General features: G+C 38.4%; 1 protein-coding gene across 4 annotated transcripts in view; it reads right to left on the bottom strand.

Annotated features, from left to right (window-relative positions):
* BNC2 (basonuclin zinc finger protein 2) overlaps positions 1-25,107 on the bottom strand; it is a 490,816-nt gene that overhangs the window by 308,136 nt on the left and 157,573 nt on the right. For 2 of the 4 annotated variants that reach the window (XM_088837882.1, XM_088837883.1), the window contains exon 2: positions 17,249-17,449. The exons of the other annotated variants lie outside the window; for them this stretch is intronic. In XM_088837882.1, the coding sequence (XP_088694008.1) occupies positions 17,249-17,449 (201 nt within the window). The remainder of the gene's footprint in view (positions 1-17,248; positions 17,450-25,107) is intronic. 4 annotated transcript variants of the gene reach the window in all.

Genomic DNA, 25,107 nt, shown 5'->3' with positions numbered 1-25,107 from the left:
GTCCCATCCATGCCACCCCCACATAAACTATCTATTCTTATCATTATGGAAACATTAATCCTCTACCCTTTCCCCTCCCCCACCACACCCACCTAAGGGGTTAAAAGACTTCAGTACATTTGTGACTTGTCAGTGACATATAATACCCGGGTCCTTCATGCAATCAACTTTTACTTGACATGTATTTGCTCATCACAGGACCCGCATTACTACTGGGAAAATGAAGAAAAACCTAAATTAACACTTGACATTCAATATGGTCAAGTCCTTAATTGGCTGGGCTTCCTGAGAAAGCAATTTTCTATTCCCCAAACTGTTCGCGTGTCATGTGTGGAGTGCAGTTCTTGGCCATCACTGCTGTCCCTCGCTCCCTCTAATGAGAGCAGATGAATTAGTGCTACGTGACACGATTTGAACAGGGCTTCCTCCTCTTCCCCTCCCCCCAACCTTTCTCCTATACCAATGACAGCTGTGTGGCAAGGGAAAGAAAGAGAAATGCAAAAGCAAAGAATCCTGTAAAGGATGATCATTTTTTTAAATGAACCTTAAAAGTCTTGTTGAAACTCCAGAACAACAGGGTCATTTCATGGTGGAGGTGGGGAAGGGGGTTGTCACAAAGATCAGGGGAATTATCTGGCTATGGCTGATTTAGGTTCTATTAACTTCCAGCATGTTTCTTCCATTCCTGGCTAGTTGCAGTATTAGATTGCTCTGGTCTAATTAAAATGGAATTTACATCCACTTAAAAAAGTTTTTTTTTAAAGGTCTGGAGAATGGGTCAACTAGAAAACAAAAAGGAACAGCATGAAATGATTATTATTCTAAGATAAACATACCTCTGGGTTAAAGAAAAAGAGTCTTTTCAACAAATGCTTAAGTCTTAAGAACCTACAACACAAAACTCTTATCACCATACTTTGCTTTCAGATACTGTTCAGTACCTGAACTTCACGTTCATCATCTTATTTTAAATCATTTTTGTTTGGCTCCCTTCCTTTGACTGCTGATTTTTTGCAACAAAAGCTATTTGAATGGTGATTTCATCCTATTATTTTGGAGAGAGGGGGGAATATAGTCTGCTATAGATGTGCTTATTTAGCTCAATGAGAAACAACTGAATGGATGCATGACAGGAAGGTAGGACAGAATTTGCTGGGTTCAAAGATACTGAAAGGTAAACTGAAGGGATTTCTCTGTGCCTTTACTTACTCACTTTGAAACCAAAGAAGTAATTTTAAATGCCTAAATTGCTTACCCAATCCAACAAGGACCAAACAAACTGGAGGAGGTAAGATTATATGGCAAATCACACATTTGAAAGAGAAGTTAGTCCAAAGTACATGCATCATGTAAAGATAATTATTTACTCTTTACTCATCTGTATTTAAATGACAGCTAAGGCAAAGATACTACCTGTGTACTAGAACGTATATCAAGATTATACTGGTATCACAAAAATCAATGCAAGCACGCAAAATACAAAACTCAAGTCTCAAGTGCAGTTCCCCTGCCTCAAATAAGTAGCTTGATCATTTATTAGTTATTCCTCTATAATTCTGAATAGAATTGAATATTTCAGTAAGAAAACTCTGAAGTGTATTAGAATACACAAAATATGGTGAAACCCAGTTTTATACCGTTTAAAGTTATTACCTAAAACCAAAAGAGCTCTTTCCATATTTTATATTCATGGGAAATAACATGAAAGGAAATGAAGTTTTATAGCATTTCTCTTAAAAAAAAATAGTCAATTCACAACATGATTTTAAATACTGCTACACTAACAGAAGACAAGCTGTAACGTAAGGAAACTTTTGGGAACACCTTTATTTTTCTAATTTGTTGGAACATTATCATTTCAAGATAATGCAAAAACTCCCAAAGATGAGAATAATTTATAAATATTTTCACTGAAGCAAAACAATGCACTGGACACCTACCCCTTCTGGTGGCCAAAGTACTGATATTTCAAGTATTGTTAAAGAAATCTTTTGAAAATATACTTGAGACAGCTTGTGACTGGGCATTCTATCAGGTGTTTATAAGAAATGGATAATTTGGTATTCGGGAAAAACTGTTCAGTCAAATACATCCAGTTAACTGCTAAGGTAGCATTTTAATCACTGAGCAACAAAGGGCAGTGTATTCTGCCAATAGCTTTAGGGTGACCTTTGCAGTGCTGACTAGTCCGTCAAGTTCCATCTCTGAGATGCATGATACCGACAGGGGTGGTTTATTAAGTGAGGTAGGAACTAAAGACCAGAAGCCTCCAAAAGGGTAGGCATTTTACATAGAGGAAATGAGGAATTCCTTTCCCTAAGAAGAGAAGCTAAACACCAAGAGATCAGGCTGAACAGCCCCATATTCTTTCCCAGAGCACTAGTAGCAATCTGAAGTGTAGAAACTATCAAGTATTAGGACAGTATTGGGAAGCATCAGCCTCTTCCCCCACACTCCCCTATGTTTCTGAAACCTGTAATGAAATTCCAACTGGGAATTGGTAAAACAGGATCAATGACCTGAGCTCTAGGAGTACAGCTGAAAAAGAATGCTGACCTCATTGTAAAGCTTTAAACAAATTGTGAGGAGTCCTGCCTTATTTGGGGGTACTTTCCAACCACTGCTAACAAGAGAGATTAACGCCTCAGGAGGGCAACAATCAGCGAGACGACTGCACTGGACTCAAAGACTGGATCACCTGTAGGAAAGTCAGCCTTTTTGACTCAAGAAAGTCACTTCTTAATTGAAGAAAGTTAACTGTGACTATGGCAGAGTGGCATGCTTAAACTTGATATTCTCTTAGGGATGAGCAGACTTTGAAGTTCATAATAAACTTGAAATGGCTTTGTGGAATGTTAACGCTTAACGTAGATGGTTGGTGCCACTGTCATGCCTACACAAAATGAAGTCAACCTGGAAATAACTGCATTCACAGCTCCGGGGTATTTAAAATGGAAGGCTCCCCCTCCTCCCGTTTTTTTTTTTGTTTTTTTTTTAAGAATTTTACTTTGAACCCTAAGAAGAAGCTGCACTTTCCAACTTGTTTAGCATAGCTCAAATTAAAATACTTATTCTGGTTTAGAAAGGCATCATGTTTGCCACCCAACTAGTTCATGTTACCCTCACATTACACCATTTGCAAGAAGTATAAACACAGGGAGAAAGAAAGGACTGCTTTAAAACAGCCTGGCACATGCAACAATAAAACCGCTTCTAAAATACAAGACACAAATGCTATTTCATAAAAAGGAAGAGCATCTAAAGGAGTATATTCTTTTATCCTCCATTCTTCACCACCCTCTTTACAGCAATGCTTCCCTCCCCAGTATTAAAGATTATTTATCTAATTCCCAGTTGAAAGGTTTCGAAAAGTGGTAAGTCACAACTGTGTTGACGCTGAACTTCTTGAACATGGCATACCAGCATTATTCTGACACACTGACAGATGCTTCGTAACAAGCCACACCAGTCACTTGAGTTGGAATACCTGACTTACTATATAAAACAAACTGTTACTCTCTGGTCTCTGTTCCAGCTCAGCTCTTCTCTGCTGTTTTGGAAGCAAACCAACAGCTTGTTATGTTTACATCAGCAGTGACTCCCTTCTGACTGGTGCCCGACACTGACGGTGATGCTGTTCAACAAGACCCTAGACGGAAACTAGGCACACGGAGGTGCCATTTGCAGATCATTTTAACAAGATGCTGTTTCCTGTTCCCACGAAAATCAATAACAGGATGACCTTCAATTTGAAATTCAAACCAATTAATTACCGGTTCTGTTGAAAATGCTGATATCTGATTTGCCTAGAGAAATTCAACTATGAATAGATTATTTTATCTTCAAGAGCCCCTTCAAAAAATTTACACAGGCATTGAAAACATATCTTATACAACATAAATGATGTTTTCTAGAAGCCTGTATACAATATTGGCCTTGTATGAACTACCATAGGGAAGTTTTCCCCTTGTGGTTCATCTCCTCCCCGTGACATCATAGTCAATTGCCTGGTAAATTACTGCAATCCCGCAAAGATTCAGGGCCAACGATCCACTGCTTAAAGGTGAGATAAAAAGCTCTTTATAGTTGAATTCAACTTTTCGTCTACATCAGTTACTGACACAAATCATGGAATTCTTTTCCAAATTTAGAAATCTCCCCTTTCTTCCCTAGAATTCTAAAATTCTTACTTTTGAACTTTTATTAAAAGCCTCTATTTTTTGTTTTGCTCACATTTGATTTTTCTTTGTACGTGGGTCACAAGAAGAAAAGCTATACATCAAAACTATCAGCACCAGAAATATATTTACTAAACTTTTTTTTAATTGTTAAAAAAAAAAGTGAAGAATTTGGTTCATCCCAGTGGGGAATTCCCAAGATGAATGTTCACATGCAATGAAACTATTATCTTCATCCATTAAAATACTATCTAAAACAGAGGTTTCTATCTGGCAGTCACTAGGCTGAATAAAGCCTACAGATGAGTTTTGTTTGGACCACACACTTTTAAAAATATTTGAAAAGGTTGCCAAGCTTTAAAAATCAGGAAAGTCCACATAAAAATCTGGATTTCTGACTTCCCATTAAAAAGGAAGAGAGAGAGAGAAGAGAAGGATCTCACAACACTGGGCCTGAATGCCCACCTGACGACTGTCTGGAGCTGAAGCCTCACTGTGGTTGACACAGGTCCTTCTGATCCACTGCAGGCCCCATCATACTCACTCCTCTTGCTTGTCACTACCTTACTTCCTCATGGCCCTTCTGGGCAACTCTTGATCTTTACTTTTTTTTTTAAATACAATTTATTAGAAAACTGAAATTTACAATGTGTTTATATCACTCACTGAGTACATGGCATTTAAAAACAACATCATTACAGAAAGATAACAAAAACACAAAGTCTTAAAACCTACAGGATATGGAAAACATTACCCACTGAGGCCTTAAATGTAGTAACTTTACATAAAAAGGAAAAGCAATGAGTATACAAGTATACAGCCAGTTTAAGAAGTTAGCAAAATAAAATAATCATAAAGAAAAGAAAGCAACTAATACATACCAGGTATTAATGCAATAAAAATAAAGATAAAATTGAGAGGCTCAGCAGAGTCAAAGCTGCCTTAAAAAGCTTTTCTAAAAAGGGAAACATCAGGTTACAATAATCAACAAGAAAAATCTTGCAAATAAACAATACTCAACTCTTGATCTTTAAAAAGACATAAAACTCCAAAGAGGGTTAACAGAGTTTGTGGAAGAAAAGGAGAAGGGTATCTTCTCTTTCTTATTTCACAGGTTATCTCATGGCATAATGTAAGATGGTGGGTAGATGTTTGAACATACAGTTGTTCAATCAAACAATTAGTGCCAAGCAAACTGCTTTTCATAATTTAAAAAAAAAAAATTCAAAGCAAATCCAAAACTGATTATCTCATCTTAAACAGTGGTTCAACAAAACATTTACACTGGTTTTCAATCAAGCACATTCTTCCCCGAAGCCCAGCAAAGATGCTCAAGTCAAGGCTGTTACTCGGATTGACATCCATTTTGTTCCTTCACATGTTAACACTTCTGTACTTCCTTTCTAGAACAATCATGTACTTAAGTGAAAACTGACCCTAATGTGAAAATAGAATACATCTTCAAGGTAAATTTCAAAAGTCAATATTTAGGATGCATGAATATTATCATAGGAAATATTCATCTTTACTGGCTCCACATGTGTGCCACAACCTGACATTTATACTTATATTAAATAGACATTATTGCAGGTTCGAATGACCCCAAAAGTCATGGCCAAAAGTATTTTTTTTTAAATGATTACCTAAAAGCAGATGTCTATGACAGCTACAATGCACATCTATTTTGCTTTTTCCCTTAACTGCAAGTAATTTCAAGGAGAAAATCTTTCTATATCTCTATTTCGAATCAACCACAAGAAGATTGTAAGTACTTCTATCCATCAATAGCTTTTACAAACAAATTAGAAATACCCTATTTAGCAGAGGAAGGTATCTTTTTGCTTCATCCAAGAATTTCAAAAGACTACCTCTGAAGTACTATACAGTTCAGAATGCGTTAAATATGCTATGACTAGCCATACTCAAACATATTAAAAAGAAGAAAATGTAAATCAACTTTCATAGTGTTTCCAAGTTATGTTTCATCACTGGACCACATTCTTGAAAGATTATTTTTTAATTAGGTGTTTCCTTCCTAAAAGAGGTGTTTTTCTTCCATCCTCACCTTAAGAAAGTAACCCTTGAACAAACTCCAAATTTACTTCACAATTAGACATTAATCCCCAAATTCTCTTGATTCTTTACAACCTGAACAACTTTAAGTAAACAGCTCACAAAATCATAACGATCATACTGCATTCCTTAACACCTATTTGAATAGAAAAAGAGAAAATGCCGAAAGTATGAGCTCCATAAATAAAGTCTTAGACCCAAAAGCTGAACAACAATGTTATATATTCCTTTTGGGAAGCATTTTTCCTTAATATCCATTATGTTTGAATTTTGAGCAATTAGCAGCAGACACCTGGAACTCAATTATTAATTTACCTCTCCCCACACCTTTTACACTTCTTCTGAAACCATCTCTTAAGATGCTTCTTAAAAGAGATGACCTCATGGGTAGCATACATGTAAATGTTCAGATTATTTTCTTTAAAACATCTTGTTATAATCTAAGATTAAATTTACCCTCATTTTTCTTTAAGAGTATCATTTTGGGAAAAAAATTTAATTTCTCAAATAACTGAGTAAACTGATAAAAACAAAAATTAAAACAGTTCTGGGAAAAATATAATTCACTACATTCATGTTGATTTACCTACTATAATATTTTAGAAAGGGGAATTTTATGGAAAAAACATAGTTAATTCTCATTCATGATGACCAAAGTTTTAAGCTTTTCTCCTCGGGCTCACATCATGGCAGCTGACTGCAAATACATAAAAGAGTTCTAGAAGATTCCTGATTTGGTTATTTTTGTTTGCATTTTATTGTGTCAAGACAAAAAAAAAGTATGAGACAATGAATGTTTAATAAAATTTAATCTGTATTAAATGGGGATGAAGCATTACATTCAGTTAACTTCTTCCTTCTTTCTGTGAATCACCAATTTCCAGGAAATAGAACCTCAAACTAGGCTTATGCTGAGGCTTATTTCAACATTCTGCATTCGTTAAAAAAAAAAAAGGAAGAAAGAAGAGAGAGACCCAAAGTACAGGTACACTAGCACATAAAGAATACTGGATCATCTGCATACTCAGAAGGCAGGCAGCAGTTGGTTTATAAAGAAATTATTAAAAATAACTATTTGCCCAAGGAAAAGTGACCAACTTCTCACTTTTAACCAAAAGGGTGTTTTTAATATAACGAGCATCCAAGTTTCTCTGGTTATGAGAAAACCTGGAATATATTACACACGCATAAATGTGGCCCAGGAAGCAGTATATGAGATATGCTTGCTATTGACAGATTAACACTTCATTTTCATTACTCTAATCTCACCACAGGCTGTGAACATTCTCTTTTTCTTATTTGAACAACAATGGTGCATGAAAAACCAAGCTGACAGGCAGGCGGGGTTCATTAAATGCACAAGGCTTTTATTCCCATAACACATCTCACCTGTATGAAGCTAGGGTTCAGGCTCCCAGGCTAGCTACTGAAACAAGTTCTCCCAGATGTTGGATTTCTCTTTCAATCCCTTCCTACTTCATTTATAATAAATATCACACACACACACACACAAAAGAGTCAAATGGAAAAATTCTTTTTCACAATGAACTCCATTTAACAGACAATAAGATTGGTAAGATATCTTAAGATTGATTCAATCCCCTGAATATTTTCCAAAGTCATACAAGAAAACAAAAAAGAAATGATTGGGAAGGAAAATGATGAGATATTTGAAGTTTGGGTCAGAGTCTAATCTTGGTATCTCGATCTCATTTGAGGGTAACTATAGTTCTCCACTGGTTAAAAATGGGCAAGTCACAAAATAAGAATCAATCCAGCTCTTTCCCAATGAATGACAAAGAGCTTCACCAAAAAGCTACCTTCAAGAAGCAAAAAACGGTACAAGCTAAGGGATCATTTAAATGACATTCCTAAGAAGGGGAATTCCTTTTTAAGGTGAGCCATCCATATGCTCACCGCATTTAAGGCAGCCACTGACAAATCCCCAAGGAACCTAGAAATGAATCACTTAATTCCCACAACCAACCGAAGGACAGGTGTACACTTTCTGGCTGTCTGTACACCACATACAGATGCATTACCATGTGACAATATGGGGTCTCACAGTTAAGTCTTCCCACAAAGTCTAGAGCAGGGCTTTGGTTTTGGTACGTTCTAGTATTCTAATATGAACACCTAAAAAAGAAAAGCAATATTAGATAGAGCAACAGATCCCCTACCTGGCTTATGAGTTAGGTTCTGAGGTGAGGTCAACAAGGAGGAGCCTTCCTGAATACGGTCATTGTATACTTATTGTCCCATTTCTTGCACATGGCCTTCCAGTCATCTCCCCTGTTCTCCAGCACTGGCAGAGGGCACAGGAGTGGGCAGCTTTCTTTACCTATGCCTGATTAGGTGCCCAAAGAGTCCTCCTAATGATTTAACCCAATGAAATTTTTCTTGCTTAAATTTTAATGGAAGGAAAAAAAAAAAACATTTTGAAAACCCTAGATAGAGGTTCTCATTTTAATATTAGTTTTGTTATTATGTTAAGCCAGCTGAACGTAATTATTTTCAGCATGTAAAACATTCATTATCCTGGATTTTTTCAGTTTAAACTCCCAGTTCAGGTACCCTGATCATCAACTATGAGTCCTGAAGATCTGTCTAGAGAACAAATAGCCACTAAAAGATACCTTAATAAAGTTGAAAAATTCATGACAGTCACACAAAAGCACAGCAGGTCCAAGGAATGGAAGCTGTGTCTTTCCATGTAGAATAATATTTTCTAACCTTGTCCATTTTAACAGTCTCTCAGCTGGGTAGGACAATGGGTTAAAATTTATTAAATACAAAATAGTAGTGAATCCTCCTCATTGTGTTCTGTATACTTCATGTTTTCCATTTCAATTTATACTGTCATCCATTAATATTAGCCCTGTCATGACTTTGATTTTTTTTTTTTTTTCGTTTCAGTTAACTCTTATTAACTGCAGTTTGTCTCAGAGAGCCATACCTTCAACCTATTGACGGAAAACTTTATGTTTTCCTTCTAACAAAATGCTCTCCTGTGCAGATGTAAGTCTAACTGCACAGAATGATAAAGCCAAGAATTACTTTTAAAAAAGAAAAAGAGAAAAGCAAAATCTCTTTTCAGCTAAGTATTTTCTTCCACAGCGAAGGATCCAATTGAACTGCCTTTCAGCGCCTTTGAATGATAAGCCTGGGCCCCTGGTTACATGTTTTTATCACGCCCGGACTTAAAGAACCCTTACAGAGCAAAACTCAGGACAGTCCTCCTGTCAGCACCTCCATGCTGAGGACCACATCCGAGGGTGGCACCTCTTTCCATCCCTCTGCCAGAGTGATGTACTGGCAAGAAGGTGCCTTTTAATTCCTTTGTATAAAGGCAAATAGAGCCAGTGAAAGTAAGGAGAAATCCAGAAAAAGAAAAAAGAAGGGAAAGGAGAATAAAGCAAGAAAATTAATAGGTCTATGGGAACAGGAATAGGAAGAAAAAATAGTCTAATCATGTATTTAGGTCATTAAGTAAGTGGCTGCCAACCAAACAGAAATGAGGCTTAAAGCGACCCCCTCCCCACCCCCAGCAACAACAGACAAACCCTAAAGACAGTAGCAAAATAACACTGCAGTCCAAAAATACTGAGTAAATAAGATGTCAGATATGCTCAAGAGAATCCCTGTTACAATGAGTAACTTCCTACTGTTCAAGATTATTTTCATTTTCTTCACAGAGAGAAATGAAAAACTGGCAGGCTTAATTAAAGAAAAACAAAAGGATATTATTTTGCTGTTAAAGGATCAATTCTTTTTTTTTTTAATTGGAATGATGATTAATAAGCTGAGAATTTGATTTCTACGTTAGCCAGTTTGAGTAATGCATTGTTTTTCCACAAGCATTCCCATTAAGAAAGGCTGTGTGAATGAAGAAATGATACAGCTCTTTTTCTATTCTCCTGCTCTCTGATTCTGTGGCATGAAATGCTATCCAGAGCGTTTGAATAGAACACCGCACACCGCCCTCAACCAAATGAACTCCAGTCATAAATTTTTCACCTTAGGGTTTGAATGTACACTATGAAATTTGCTAGGGTTCCTACAGGGACTGTACAAATTAAAAAAGAATCAATACTTTTATTTTTTTTCCAGTCTCTAAAACTTTCTTTTAAAGCTGGGGAGGGAAAAGGCAGTACAGATCATGCTCGGTGAGGAGGCGAGGTACCTCGGATGTCACCGCCCCAGGCATCATTTTCCGGGTGTCATCTGCACATATTAAAACTTCCTGGAGCTTTAGTTTCTCAGAAAGTTTTTTTCGTCTTATTTTTGCGCCTGTTTACAACTGTATCTTATAGGAAAAGAAACTCCCTCTTCTATACAATGTCTTGCTTGTATGTCAAGACAGAAAGGCTGCTGTGCCTGAATTATGCCTCTTTTCCTTTATTTCTCTAAAGCTTAAAAATAGATGTCAAAGTTCCTTGAAAGGGTTTTTTACTCTCTTTCCCCTCCTCTCCCTGGTTCTTAAGTAGATGGAGGATCACCAAGCAAAATGTGGAAGCCAGCTGCTTTCGGAAAATAAAAATGGCATCAGCTTTGGCAGACAGGGGTAAGATCAATCATTTCCTACGATCCCCAAACAATCTTCTCTCTGACCAAGGCCTAGAGAAGCGTGGTTACGTAGCGGCAAAAACACACCACGAGAGAAACAACAGGATTTTCACATGGTGAAGAATTCATTCCACCCACAGAACAAACTAGGCTCCAAACCTCACGTGAAAGGAAATCTTGGAACCATTATGTTCCATGTTCCTTGGACAGCAACAAGCAGGGACTCCCAGAAAAAAAAAATTCTCTCACTGAAAAAGTCACCCCACAATTCACTCTCTTCTCCCTGTTAGCAAAAAGTTCCCTGACAACACTCTGTGGGAAAGAAAGGAGTTAACTCGTAGTTCAATTCCAACACCATGATTCCAACTGTGGACACAAGCTAAAGGCAAATTCCAGTGTCTTGTCTCATGCCTTTTGATACATATACACATTATAATCAAACGTCTCAAGTTCAGAAAATACCCCTTTGGCCTTTCACAGCCATTAGCTATACATGTTTACAGGAAAAGTCCTCTCGAAAGCTTTGCAGGCTGATAAAGACAGATGCCCCATCTAACTTTCTTTAAGGGTGTGTCAGACACGTAAGGTGGGAAGAGAGAAGCACTAGACTGTGTGTTTTTCATGGAACTGGATGACGCCAGCTCACTATCTATAACGGCCAGTTCCCTTGGAGTCAGCTCCCCATGTCACAACGCCCTGGCAAACTCGAATGCACTATCACTGGAGTCCTTGCACTCCTGCCTTGGCTGTGACCCATTCACTTTTGCCCCAACTTCTCCGCAATGCCTTACTCAGCATCTAATTAGTTAGGGAGGATTTGCCGCGGCTCTTAACCCTGACACAGAAGTGGGAGGATGTGCTGCTGTGGGAGCCCAAATCTGTCCTGTCACTCCATTAATCAGATTTCCATAAAGCCACGCATGAATAACGGGATTTATCAGTGAATGTTAAGATACACTCATAAATATAATTATTAAAAAATACCTACAATTATATAGATAAGATAGCTACACCTTTAGGGATTTATTTTTTGACTGTGGTTACTTGATTCACCTCAGCCTTTGCTAAGGCCTTACAGATTATACACAGACACACAGTCCCAGCGTGCAGATGACAGAAACATGAGAAAAATAATTTCAAAATGATCACCTACTATGCTCAACGTCACTTACTGTGTCATGGTGAAAATAAACTTGAAATGTGTGCACAGGTTTTTTTAATATATACCAATCTATACCACATATCCATCTGAGAATATGCTTGTGCCTGCTTTATTTGCTTTAACATGTATATAAACACCATATATAAGGCCTACCACGTTCATTCCCCTTGCATTACAAATTAGACGGTACCTGTTAACTGAAGTCTGCCTGTTATACACAGACTTACAAAGTACAGGCCAACACACAAGCACCTGTGCTACAACCTGTATTTTAACAATTACCCAAATTCCTAATGTTAGTGTTACATGATAAGAATGGATGAGAAGAATTATATTTGAATAGATGTCTACAGTTAAGACTTCAATATAAAACATTATCACTCAAATTAGAGAGGCAAACTAAATTGGAGGTAGGAGCCTACTAATTCAACAGGCTGAAATTACATGCCTCCTAATATAATATAAATATTTATTTTAGCATCAAGACCGACAGTTTGGTCAATTTAATCCTTTTTTAGTAAGATGTGATTACTGAAACACACCAACTATAAGAAGGGGAGTAAAAAGGGAGGAGGAAAAGTGCAGAAACCTAGAGATGGCTGATGCCTGGCAGTGAAAGTCATTTTCAAAGACCATTAACTATCAACTGCTTTACTCCAGGCTCTGGTTAAATAAGAATATACATCCTCTGTTAAAAGGGACAGCTGCATGAGGGGGACAGAGTTAAGAATAAAATGCATTCTATGAACTAGAAAGAAGAATCAAACCACAATATACAATTAGGCATCTGACTTGTAAGAAACACTGCCTATGTGCCTTTTAAACTGTTAGTGAATAAACACTCAAATTATTTGGGGGGGGGGAGCAGGTAGGAAGTCAGACAAAATCACCATTTCCACTTGAATATATAGATTCAACCAGCGGAAACTGTGCTTGCCTATGTGAATAGAAAGAACTAAAAGACTACTGGGAGGAAAATGCATATCGAACCTGCTTTTAAATGGATGCCAGCAATGTTGTTATATGTTTCTGACAATATATTTTATTTATCATTTCTCTGAAATGGGCTAGATTTTATATTAGTGAGAAAGTTTGCTTGATTCTGTCCTATCTCTGGTGAGCAGACGCTCTGGTATTAATGTAAATCACTGATTTAATTTTTAGCTTTCTTGGTTTGCCCCTCACCTATCTAGGAAATGATTTCTCTGGTGATAACTAACACATCATGCTAATGAGAGAATCTAATGCACAATAGAAAAATGTCACTACTAATAATATTTGCATGAAGTTAAATAAAGCAACTGTAGGAGAATGTCAGACAGTTGTTCTTTAACAAGACACAGTTTCACAATGAAATTATGTTGTTAATTTTGTTACATCATTGGGTGAATCCTAAATTACTACATAATGATGCACAGAGTCATTTATAATTCTAACTTAGTATTTCACTCGTGTCTGAAAAGAGACCTTATTAAGGGATTCACATTTTATTTTAAACAGGTTAAATATACCTCACCAATAAGAAGAGGTAAATGCCTCTAGTAATGTGTAAAGCATAAGCTCTAGCCCTTTACCTGTTACAGTTTTATTTCTGAGAAGATTTCAAAATATATTATTAGACTACTGCATCCCTTGAGGGAGCTACAAACAATTTTAATTGCTATTCTCTCACATGAACAAAGTATTTACAAAAACGGGAGAAAAAAGTATCATTTAAAGCCTGGTTTAAAACAACAACCATTTCCAAAAGCAGACCTTATTTTCTGCTTTTAACAATACCTTGTGAGGTTGAAATGGGCAAAACAACATTCTAGACTCTAGGAGATGAACATAAAAGATGAGCAAAGAGTTTCTGGTTATTCTCGACCTGTCACTGAAGTGACCCAAAGAAGAACTCCCTTTAGAGAAGTTAAGAGTCATGCCCTTCAAGGTTATCAAGTATTTGTCTGTATGGGAAAATATTATCCCTTTTGAAAAAAAAATACTAAAATATGGAAGAAAAATATAGAGGCAAGAAAATGCAGTCAAATTGTCGTATCTTGAACTTTAGGGGAATAGACTTAGTTCCACCAAATCTAAATTGGCTTCAGATTGTAGTATCTTTTTGTTAGAATTAGACAGACTGAAACATTTACATATAAGCAGATCTAACTTTGCTCATACAAAACAAAAGACAAAAGATTTTTATATCCCTACTTCCTAAATTACCCATAGAAGACACGACGCTAGAATATTAAATTTCAGTATTCATGAGCCATCTCCCACTTTAAGTTTTGCTGTAGTTAAATAATACGGATTGTGAATTCTCTATAGTTCAGTTTTGAAACTGGCTAGTCAGTCTTTTCTAATATTTAAAAAAATGACCAGGTAAATCTCAGAGTTTTTATCATATTACAGATAATTTTGAAACAAAAAAAAATGCCCAAAATATTCACTTCATGAGCTAAGTCCATTTTCTTTTCCTTAGAAATTAAAATAATCTTAATACAGGAAAAATAACTCTAGGCCTTAGAAATATAAAATTCTGCAGTTTTAACTGGACAAACTTTTACCTGTAGTAAGACAAAAACTGGCTTAATATGTATATTGAGACTAACATTCCTTGAAACTGTTAGCTTCAAGAGAGATCATGTCAAGAAGTGTCTTCCTTACATTGGCACATACACACATGTACACACACACACTGAATCAGCATTGCTGATGAACTATAGGTCAGGAAAATAAACATGTATATTAAACATGTACAGAACAGATTTTAGGATTTACACATAGTTTCAATTTAAGTTTACACAATATTTATACAAACTAAAACATCAACCTGAAGGAGAAAAAAAAAAACATGTAAACTTATAACCTCTTTAGATGCTTTCCAAAAATGCAGAGGAGGTAAGCATTTAATAACCATGACAGGAGGAAAAAAGAGGGAGCTGCCAACTACATCAAAACCAAAAAATAAAGAAAACATATAAAATAAAATAACTACACTTTTAAAAATTGTGATTTTCTCCTTTTATTGTACTGTTTAGTAAATAGTATAATTCACACTACTTCATACAGCAGCCATAAAGCATAAATTATTTCCCTATATTTCTACTCTTTCCATAGTCACTGATGCTCACTTTCACACGTATATAAACACAGGTACACACAAGAGATTTTTATACATCCAGAGAGTGAATCAGCTGGATCAAAGACATCATAATGGTTCAGTTGCACAAGTTTCTCTTTCTGAGCAATTTCAAATTATTTTCCCAATTTTGATCCACCGTTTATATAATTTACTTCTGTTTTTTAGCTAAAATGCTTTGCACAACTTAAAGTCTCCTTAGATTCAAATCTGCTTGGAAATGGGCTAGTGCCAAAGAAGCAATCTAACACCATCTATGTGGTTCAATAGCCATTTATCAATTGATCATTATCTCTATCTGGTTTTATTAACTCTTTTCTAGCTAGAGGGAGACCTAAACCAACCTCCCCTTTCAAAACACACATACACACACACATACACAGACCACGACCTTCAGTAACAAGAAAACCCTGAAGATGATATCTAATTTTTAAAGTAGAGAACAAGTTATCTGGTCCTAAGGTCAGTGAAAACATACTCTGTGTTCTAACCACGAAGAGAGTCACCCAGGCAGGGATGTGCTTCAGAAACACACCTCTCAAAGCAACCGGCAGTGGCAAGCCAAAGAGTATCTCTGGGAGGAAATAAACTTTTTAACTTGCAAGAATGGGAAATTGCACATAAAGAGTTGCTTATTGGGCTTGTGTTGATTGCATTTAAATCCCAGCTTACTGTATCAGCAGTAATCAGGGTCCCTCTACAGGATATGTCAAAATACACCTTATTCAAATGCATTTATCCTATCTAGAACTGTGTGATACAACTGTTCTCTAGCTAAAGGCTACAAAACCCTGGCTCTCTGTACTACCTTTCGCAGATGTTATTTCTAAACTTGTGGTAGTCTCCAGTCTGGTAAACTGGTTTCTTTCCTTCTTCACCAACACTTTAAAAATCAAATTAACTCAATAAAAGTATTTAGTTCTTATGAACTCCTTACAAACAAAATAGGTTTCCATAAAAGAAAGTAATTGCAGTATTTTTTATTTTTGAGAGAGAGAGAGAAGCAATACCCATTTCCTAACAACCTCCATCTGCTTAAGATCCCTGTGTACAGTCACACTTTCGTGCTGTGCGGAGGCTAATATCATACTAACTCTTGCTTTGTGTGGGTCTGATGGAGTCTTTTGAAAAGCAAAGACGTGTCTGGGAGGGAGGCACCAGGGAACTTCCCTCCCTCGCTTGAGCACAGTCCAAGATGAAAGTTTCTGGGTTGTTTCCCTTCGCTTCCTCTCCCCCTCGCTCCCCCTCGGAGCCGCAGAGCCAGCAATTGTGCAAGAGGAGCCGGGCGCGCGGGGCGCGTAGGTACCACCAAGCGCACGGTACGCGGCACGAGCCGCGGGCTCCGCTGATTAACGAGCAGCCGCCGGCGGCCTTGGGCGGACACATCGACCCTCCCCGCAGAGCCCGCGGCGGCGCGGCCAGCCGGCCCGAGGACGGCTCTGGGGAGGACGCCGAGGCTGCCCAAGAGTGAGTGCAGCGGCCGGCGGGTGGGCGAGCGGGCGGGAGCCGAGCGGGCGCGGCGGGAGCGCAGGGCCAGCGCGCAGGCGGCGGCGGCGGAGCTGGGGCCGGCCGGCGGCTCAGCCCGCCACGCACGCCGCCTCCACCCGCGCCCCTCGGCGGCGCTGCCAGCGGCTCCCGCGCAGCCTCCTCTCCCCGGCCGGGGTCGCAGTCAAGCCGCTTCTAGCCCGGGGAAGCCCGTCGGGCCGGGCCGAGGGGCCCCTATATTTTATGGCCGTGGGGTTGGCAAACCTTACTCTTGAGATAGCAGCCACTTGGATGAAGTGATTAATGCAGATAGAGAACATGAACATGTCCTGGGTGGGGGGCGGGGGGTGGCTTTTTATTGTTATTAACAGAAAACAAAGAAATAAATGAAGTCTTCCCCTGACCCTGGCTGGACTGTGAAACTTTGCCACAAATGCTTTTCCTTTCTTTTACTTCAGTATCCTTTCCCCCTTTTCTTTTAAGGAGCCCTTAGGGAAGCCGAGGAGTAACCCTGCTCCTTCCAGTAACAGTTATGACAAAACAGAGCCCAACTATGAAGTGATCAAGATTTCAAAAATGTTTAGAAAGGAAAATAACAGAAACAAAAGTACACATAACAATTCAAGGTTTCCTTTAAAAAAAAAAAAAGTAACTTACCTGTTGGGACATTCTGAATAAGAGGTTAGTATCAGCGTTTTGCCATGTCCCCATGAACCCTGGTTCAGCTGGAGTCGTTCTGGTTCCGAACTGCATGGAGTTGTCAGTACAGGAGTCTCTTAAAGTCAAGTCTCTTGCCCTCTTTGGCTCTCTGTCTCTCTGTGTCTCTCTTTCTCTCACATCCACTTCTGCCTCTTCTGACTGAAAAGTGAAGGTGGATTTTTGAGCCTCTTGGCAGCCAGTAGCAGGAGTGTAGTGTAGTTAAGAAGCTGGCTGAACTGTGCATTTCATTTGGGAAGGGGGAGATTTGGGGGAGGGAGGGGGTCCGAGCTTCTTTTGCACCTTCTACACAGACACCCCTATCATTTATGCATAGATTGTGACTCCCTGAGCTTGCCTTCGCTCGGTTTAACAGCTGCCTGTCAGGTGTGCAGGCAGCACTGGAGACCCAACCATCAGCTTCAAACTCGCAGCCACTGCATGTCATTGGATAGTAGAGCTGAGAGTCAACTGCACTGTTCCACTGTCAGGCACCGAGTGACACCCTGCGCTAACCCCTCTCCAGACACATGGAGAGAGAGACACACTCATGCACACTCCACCCGGCGCCGAGATCAGGGATGGTCCACGGGGCAGGGAGAGGCTGGGGCCCTCCCAGGGAATTTTTCCCAACAGTGCTTTCGGGTATAGCATGCAGTATCTGACATTAGTCTTTGCTTTAACATTTGTAAACTACTAGGCTTGAAAACATTCTTTTCCCCCTAATTACACTGGAAGAAAGAGAAATACTCAGCTGAAAGAGAATGTGAAGTTGGCTTAGGTGTTGTCTAAATGTTAGCTTCTAAAAGAAATAGTATGTGCTGGGCTATTTATAATCACATATAAACTCCTGGAGAAAATAATATACATAGTGATGTGACCTTACACTCTAAAAAGTATATAAATAAACCTAGCAGCTTTTTGAACATAGAAGATGCACAATAAACATTTGCAAAATAAATACACACTATTTACTATACAGTTCCCTCGGGGCATTAATTACTCAATTGGATGTTAAACAATAAGAAACTGAATGGAAAAGGAAAAAAGTGTACCTTTTCTTAAAGCTCAATAAGTAGAAAAAAAAATCCTTTGTTAAAGTTCCTGGATGAAGCTTCTACAATATCCTTTCAAATCATAAAAAAGAAAAAGATGAAGAAAAAAAGCCTGTCCCATTTCAGGCAAAAAGTAATGAATATAAAAATTCCATTTTTCATTCAAGATCTCTATAGAAAATGCTATAACATTTTCCAGCCTGATGAAATATAACCTCGAGAGCATGTCATATTTTTAATTAAACCCAGTTTAAAACAAAACATCTATTTATTAGATCGTATTTATCTACCTTATTTATGGAAAAGCAGAACTGAACAAAATGCACTGTACATAAACAGGAACTCCAAAATGGAAGGCTAAATTCATGTCATCTCATAAAAGTAGTCAGCAGGAAAAAGCCATCCTTCCTAAACTTAAAATGTAAGGCACATTAATCTTCAACCACCTACAAATACCGAGGACAAATGTACCACTCTCCTTGCTCCTTCTTAACTCAAGAATAACAATAAACCTTACTCTCTGAAACAACAAAAGAAAGAGAAAAAAGCTTCAGTGGCAGCTCAGTGTCATTAGTGGACAATGAGAAAAGATGAGAAAACGTGCGCTATGTTGACACAAATGTGCCTTCCCCTCTAGAACCGCCATCTCCTGAAAGCTTTTCTGTTAAACTTCCCTCCGGTTCACCACCATTAAGCACAAAAAAGTCTCAAAAGCAGCAAATTCAATATCTGAAGAGAAACAAACAAGAACCCGAAGAATTGTTGCCTTAAAATATATTAAGTCCACCTGTGGTCAATAAAAATATTCTGGAGGGGGGGAAGGCAGAAAAACCCTATGAGTCAATTGTCAACAGTGACTGTACCTTTACAGCTAGCTATTACCCACTTAAACTCCCTCTAAAATTTGCTAGCCTCTTGATTTCTGAAGTGGCACTCAGTGCCTCAGTCAAGCTGCCTGCTCAGCTCCTGACCTTCCCACTAATGGCTGTTATTTGTGGGAGGCTTAAGGACACTGTCAATAGCAAGCTTCCTCCTCGCTCCTTGCAGGCTCTGTTGTATCGCTTTGCCTGTGTGCTCTCTCTTGCCTGCCTCTGGCTCTCCTGCTCTCACCCTCGGCTCCCCCTCCTTCCTTCCTCTCTGCTTCATTCCCTCTTCTTTTTCCAGCCCCCACCCCTCCTTTCTTTCAGTCCTATGGTCCTCTCCTTTCCCAAGTATCCCCCTCCCCACCAACCACACACACACACACACTAACAACACAAAAATCAACTGGCATGCAGCAGCAAGCACCTGCAGTAATAGACTCTTTTATTAAAACTGTTATTCTGCAAGACTTGAAATTCCCCGTGGACCGGGCCATGTCAAAGCCGATATAATTAACTAGAGGCTCAGCAACGGATCAATTACCAGACAAGCAAGTGATAGTGAAATCAATGAAAGATCATCAGCCACATTATCAGTGTTGCAACTCATTAGGGCAAAACTGAGAAATGTGCTCAAAGCGAGCCCAAGCAAGGTGGCATTACAAAACAAAGGGCTAATTTGGAGACCCTGCTGTGAACAATCTGTAACAGAATTAGCCTTTTTTCCCCCTAAACTGCACAGCTCTGTAACTAAATGTGACAGACTGAGAGAAGCAGTTTATTAAGACACCAACCCCAAGTTTATTTAGTTCATAAACTCTCTCCTAGAAAATCAATACAGTCTGTACAGGGTTATTAGGCTGACTAGCTAATACATCCAAATCTGGTCTGCCCGGCTGACAAAATGCTACCCAGCCTAGGCAAACTGAACTCTTTCAGAGGGCAAAGCTTGGGTTGCCCTACATGAAACAAGTCTACAGTGTAAGTAACTAGTACCTGGCATGTAACTGCCAAGGCACATGCCTCAAATGCACCAGGTTATCTAAGATTTTTTTTTTTACTAAAAATCTATCATGCAATTCTGTACCTGCTAAATGGATTTGATCAAACAAAATTTCAACTTGTTTGTAAGAACAGTCTACAAAGAAGACAAGCTTTCATACGATAAGAAGTAACAATTAACCCTGACTTACCAAGAAGTGAATGAACAGGTAAACGAAAACAAAAACCTCAAGCGTAAACACATACTATGCTTTGCAGATATCAAGTTTCAAACAATCATTTTTAAATCAAGTCCTCAAAATACAAATTTGACTCCTCTAGAAACCTCCAAAATGCTTGATTTGAACTTGCCACTTACTTCCACATAGAAACACAGCATGCAGAGTCCTCAATTCTAAGATAATATTTTGTCTAGCAAGCAGGACACCTATAAGGACACAGGTACAAAAAAAAATACACACCCACAAGACACAAACATGACTTTTGAGTTTGTGTACTGGCTATATAGTTTGCAGATTGTAAAATAACTGTCTAGAATAATTTGTATTAAAATTACATAAAACTAGGGGAGTAGAGGCAGGGATCACTTACACAGTTTTCTGCTGTCCTGATCCATGTATTTCCACTGAAAGAATCAGTAATACTAAAGGCTGTATGTTGGCTTTCCCACTCTTACTGAGAGTGAGAGACAAACCACAGGAAGAAATACACCAATTAGGTCTAAATGGCACCCAAGTTAGTAAAGACATTGTGAGAATCTGAATACCTCCACCTCATCACAACATGCAGTGGAAATAGATTTACACAAAAGTAAGAAACTCAGATGCAGTTTACAATATTAAACCAGAGAACTGAAGAAAAAAAACAAAAAGACAATAGCCTTTGGAAGGGATTTCTTATGTTTATGATGTTTTCACATTTAAAATATTCCAACAAAAGGATTATACTATAAGCATGACTTCAGTATACTGGCTCTAAGATACTAAATCCTAAACTTCCAAAAAAAAGTTCTTCATTCTCACAAGACTTTAATAAAATCCAACTTATAGATTCCTGTAAACAAACATTTGCCCCCTAACTTCTGAGCTGGCATTTACCAAGTATCTCATAGCTCATGTTTTTGAGTAATCTATAAAAAAGTTAAATATATATATATATATATATTCTAAATCTATACTATAGATACCAATGTTTCAGATAGTAATCAAATGTTGTAATTACGAAGAAATTTTAGTTTTTAAAACCTTTCTGCATATAAATACATACTGTGCATGTACCCTCAATGAGATCCAATTAGTTACAAAGAATTTGCATTTCAGTTAGTGTGGGATAACAAGACTATAGGGAGGCACAATGCAATTCCACCAGCAGAGTTAGAAAGTGTGTTCTTTCTCTTGTTAGCTCTGTAAGCAATAATTCCCACAACCGACTATTTTAAATGTTACTGATCTTTTCAATATTTGGGTATTGAGATGGGTTAGATTTTTCCCTCCATTCAAAAAAAAAAAAATCACATGTTGGTACAAATATTAGCCACAGTGAACACCTTGAAGAAACAAATGAGTTAAGGATTTTGTTTTATATGTGTGATTTTTTTCGGGGCGGGGGAGATACTGTTTGTTTTCTTTTTAATATTCATTATTAATTTCTTTTAAAACACATTGCTTTCTTAAAATAAGTTCCATAAGTGAAGGTAAGGAAGTATCACTGAGACAGCTCTATGTAAATATATGTGGTTTTGTGATAAAGGCATGCATTTAATACACAGAGAAAGTACTCAAGGATTTTCCTTTTTTCAGCTATGTTTCCAGCAATGTAAATCCTAGGCAAATATCAAATAAATGTACGATTTATAGACACAGTTTAACAAGCATCTCTAGGACTTCCGCTGGTTCACGGAACAATACCTGTAATTCCCTGGGTTCAGTTCAGCAGCTGTTAACAGATTCTGTAATCTGTAATGACAGTAAACTGGCCTTTGCTCTTCTTTTATGCACTATTCATTTTCAAGGCTTGGTTAAGTACAGAGCTGGGTTAAAGATCAGTGGTTTTTCATGTGACACACGCTGGTATTCATCTAATGGCTTGTCAAGACAAAACTGTCCTGTTCTTGCCAAAATAATAAAAATGACGCTCCACATCGCATGACAATCAGCACTTCCTCGTGGCAAAACAACTCAAGCTTTTGTACTTCACTTATTTTATAGAGAAAAAAAATTCTTAAGTAATTGGCTATCCAAACCTATCTGCAGAATCAGGCTGCTCTTCTCAAAGGAGATCTTTAAAATGTTATGACCTCTCAACCCTCAATGTGTAAACTAGTTTCTAATCAAATCAGACTTCAGCTGAAGCTACAGATTCGTACAGCATTAACGTATATAACTTAATATATGCAAATTATGCAGAAGCAGTAGGCTGGGCCCAGTCACAGAGGTGGGGGTAACCAGTTGAGGAAATGTCATTTTTCCTGAGAACAAAGTATGGGACTTGCTTTGCAACATCTGTTGGGCTGTGTGAAATGTTAACAGATGTCTTAAGTGAAAAAAAGGAGAAAGAATTAATAAAGGAAACCTCCTCTGAACAGATAATCCACCCAAATTTCCATATTCCGGAGGAAAAAAGTTGACAGCAACCTTCTTCCCCTGTGAGACCTGACATCCCTACCTTAGTGTGTAAAGTTTCATTTTCTATGTGAGGCTAAGGGGAAAAATTTTTTTGATTCACTATCAAGAATAGAGAAAACGTAAAAACAATAATTTCCACTGAGGTTTTCCCTTTGTGAATAATTATATCATAATCTAAGCTGCCTGTTTTCTCTTGAGTCACATAGGTCATTTGATGGGAGGACAGTGAAAATTCACCTCCCTCTAAAAGAAAAAAAAAAAAAAAAACAAACACCACAGAGAAAAGATGAACTATTACTCTGCCTGCATGTTACAGGGGAAAGGAAGGAGGGAAGAAGATTAAAAAGGAGCTCATAAGGTATGTTAGTTGCTCAGTCGTGTCTGACTCTGCAAACCCATAGGATGTACCCTGATAGGCTCTTCTGTCCATGCAAATCTCCAGGCAAAGATACTGGAGTGGGTTGCCATTCCCTTCTCCATGAGATCTTCCCAAACCAAGGATCAAACCTGGGTGTCCTGCACTGCAGACGGATTCTTTACTATGTGAACCACTGGGAGTTCGGACATGAACACATCTTCTGGAAAATCCCATAGACAGAGGAGCCTGGTAGGCTACAGTCCATGGGGTCACAAAGAGTCAGAAACGACTGAGCAACTTCACTTCATGACACTTTAAGAGGCCCATCTTCACAAATAAGATTCACCTACATCTCTGTCTCCACTGGCTCCTAATTTCCTCCCATTACCAGCCTTGTAAGAGTTGAAGTACCTCTCTTTCAACAGCCAAGGGCTCTACAGAAGTCTGATGATCATGAAGAAAAATTTTGGATTCTACTAGTTGGATATTTTTGTTTTTAATAAGTCACTCAGTCATGTCCGACTCTGCGACTCCATGGACTTGTCCATGGAATTCTCCAGGCCAGAATACTGGAATGGGTAGCCTTTCCCTTCTCCAAGGGCTCTTCCCAACCCAGGGATCGAACCCAGGTCTCCCGCATTGCATGTGATTCTTTACCAGCTGAGCCACAAGGGAAGCCCTGGATTTCTGCATTTAAATTTTGAGGAAATCAGAAAACTTTTTTCAGATTCTCATTTGTGTATCAATTTACGGGATGATCCAGGTAAACTTGAATGCAGTTGCCTTTAAATCTAGATTTAATGATGAAGCATGTCTGCCAAATCTAACCCTGTGTCTGCTCCTTATGAATGTACTGAACTATGCACCTGTATTCTTCAATAAATCTTTCTCTTTGGAGGCAACAATCTTATTACTTATTCTCTAAAAACTTGGGACATAAATTTGGGTTAACAGCTCATGGATTAACTAATTCAAAATGCAGTTCAAGATCTTTACAGATTCAAATAAAGGAAGAGAAAAAATGGTCTTCCCCTTGGATTGCCAGTGTCAATCACTGGCCCCTCTCTGCTCTACGAGTCTGTGTTAAAATTGTACATGTTATGTCCGATTTACAACTACACCCTCACCAGATGGCTCTGGCAGCCTAGGCTGGGCATTTCAACATATAGAAACCTCAGCCAGGAGAGCTGGTGAAGATCTTGGGACGACAAAGGCAGGCGTGCGGGTTTTGGTGAGCCTGGTTTCTGCCAAAGCAGCGTGGGTACTAAATCACACTCTGGTGTTTATTCACAGGAATATCACATTAGAGCACATGACCAAAAAATAACACCAATAACTGTTGACCCAAAAAAATTGATCACTTACACTGAGGGAGAAGCTTGTACACTGAAAAAGCAGCACTGTGTGATCTCAGACTACGGGGAAGACAAGCCTCCTAAAATGAAGTTTGAACAGGGCAGAGATTTACATAATTTTCAGCGTGGCAGGCACATCTCCCATAAGCAAATGCTACCTAAGCAGACCTCATCTTTCCCTGGCGAAAGGGAGAAACCATTCTGGTTGACACTTGTCTCAGTACCAATTGGCACAATCCATGTGATACAGCATCTGCTGACAGCCTAATCAGGGGCTCGATTTCAGAGAAACACATCAAGGATGTGTTTTCAGGGACATGTCCAAATGCCATAATCCCTTGATACACTATAAAAAAATAAAAATAAAGAGAACTTGGACAGGGTGTGGTGGATGAGGTAGTTTATAAAATGTAAGGGAAATGATGAATCCTTAGAATCAGGCTATTTGCAGATGCAAAAGCATCTGAGGTCAGCATGAATCTCAACCTCCAAGGGAAAAAAAAAAACATGTTACCTACCCTGTTTGGACTTAAAGACAGAAAAATGAGTTTATTCATTTTTTTCAG

Source organism: Moschus berezovskii, chromosome 7 (assembly GCF_049115385.1).
Source record: "Moschus berezovskii isolate FMDL1 chromosome 7, NW_MosBer_1.0, whole genome shotgun sequence".
NCBI classification, from domain to species: Eukaryota; Metazoa; Chordata; class Mammalia; order Artiodactyla; family Moschidae; genus Moschus; species Moschus berezovskii.
This window is presented reverse-complemented; position numbering and strand designations above follow the sequence as displayed.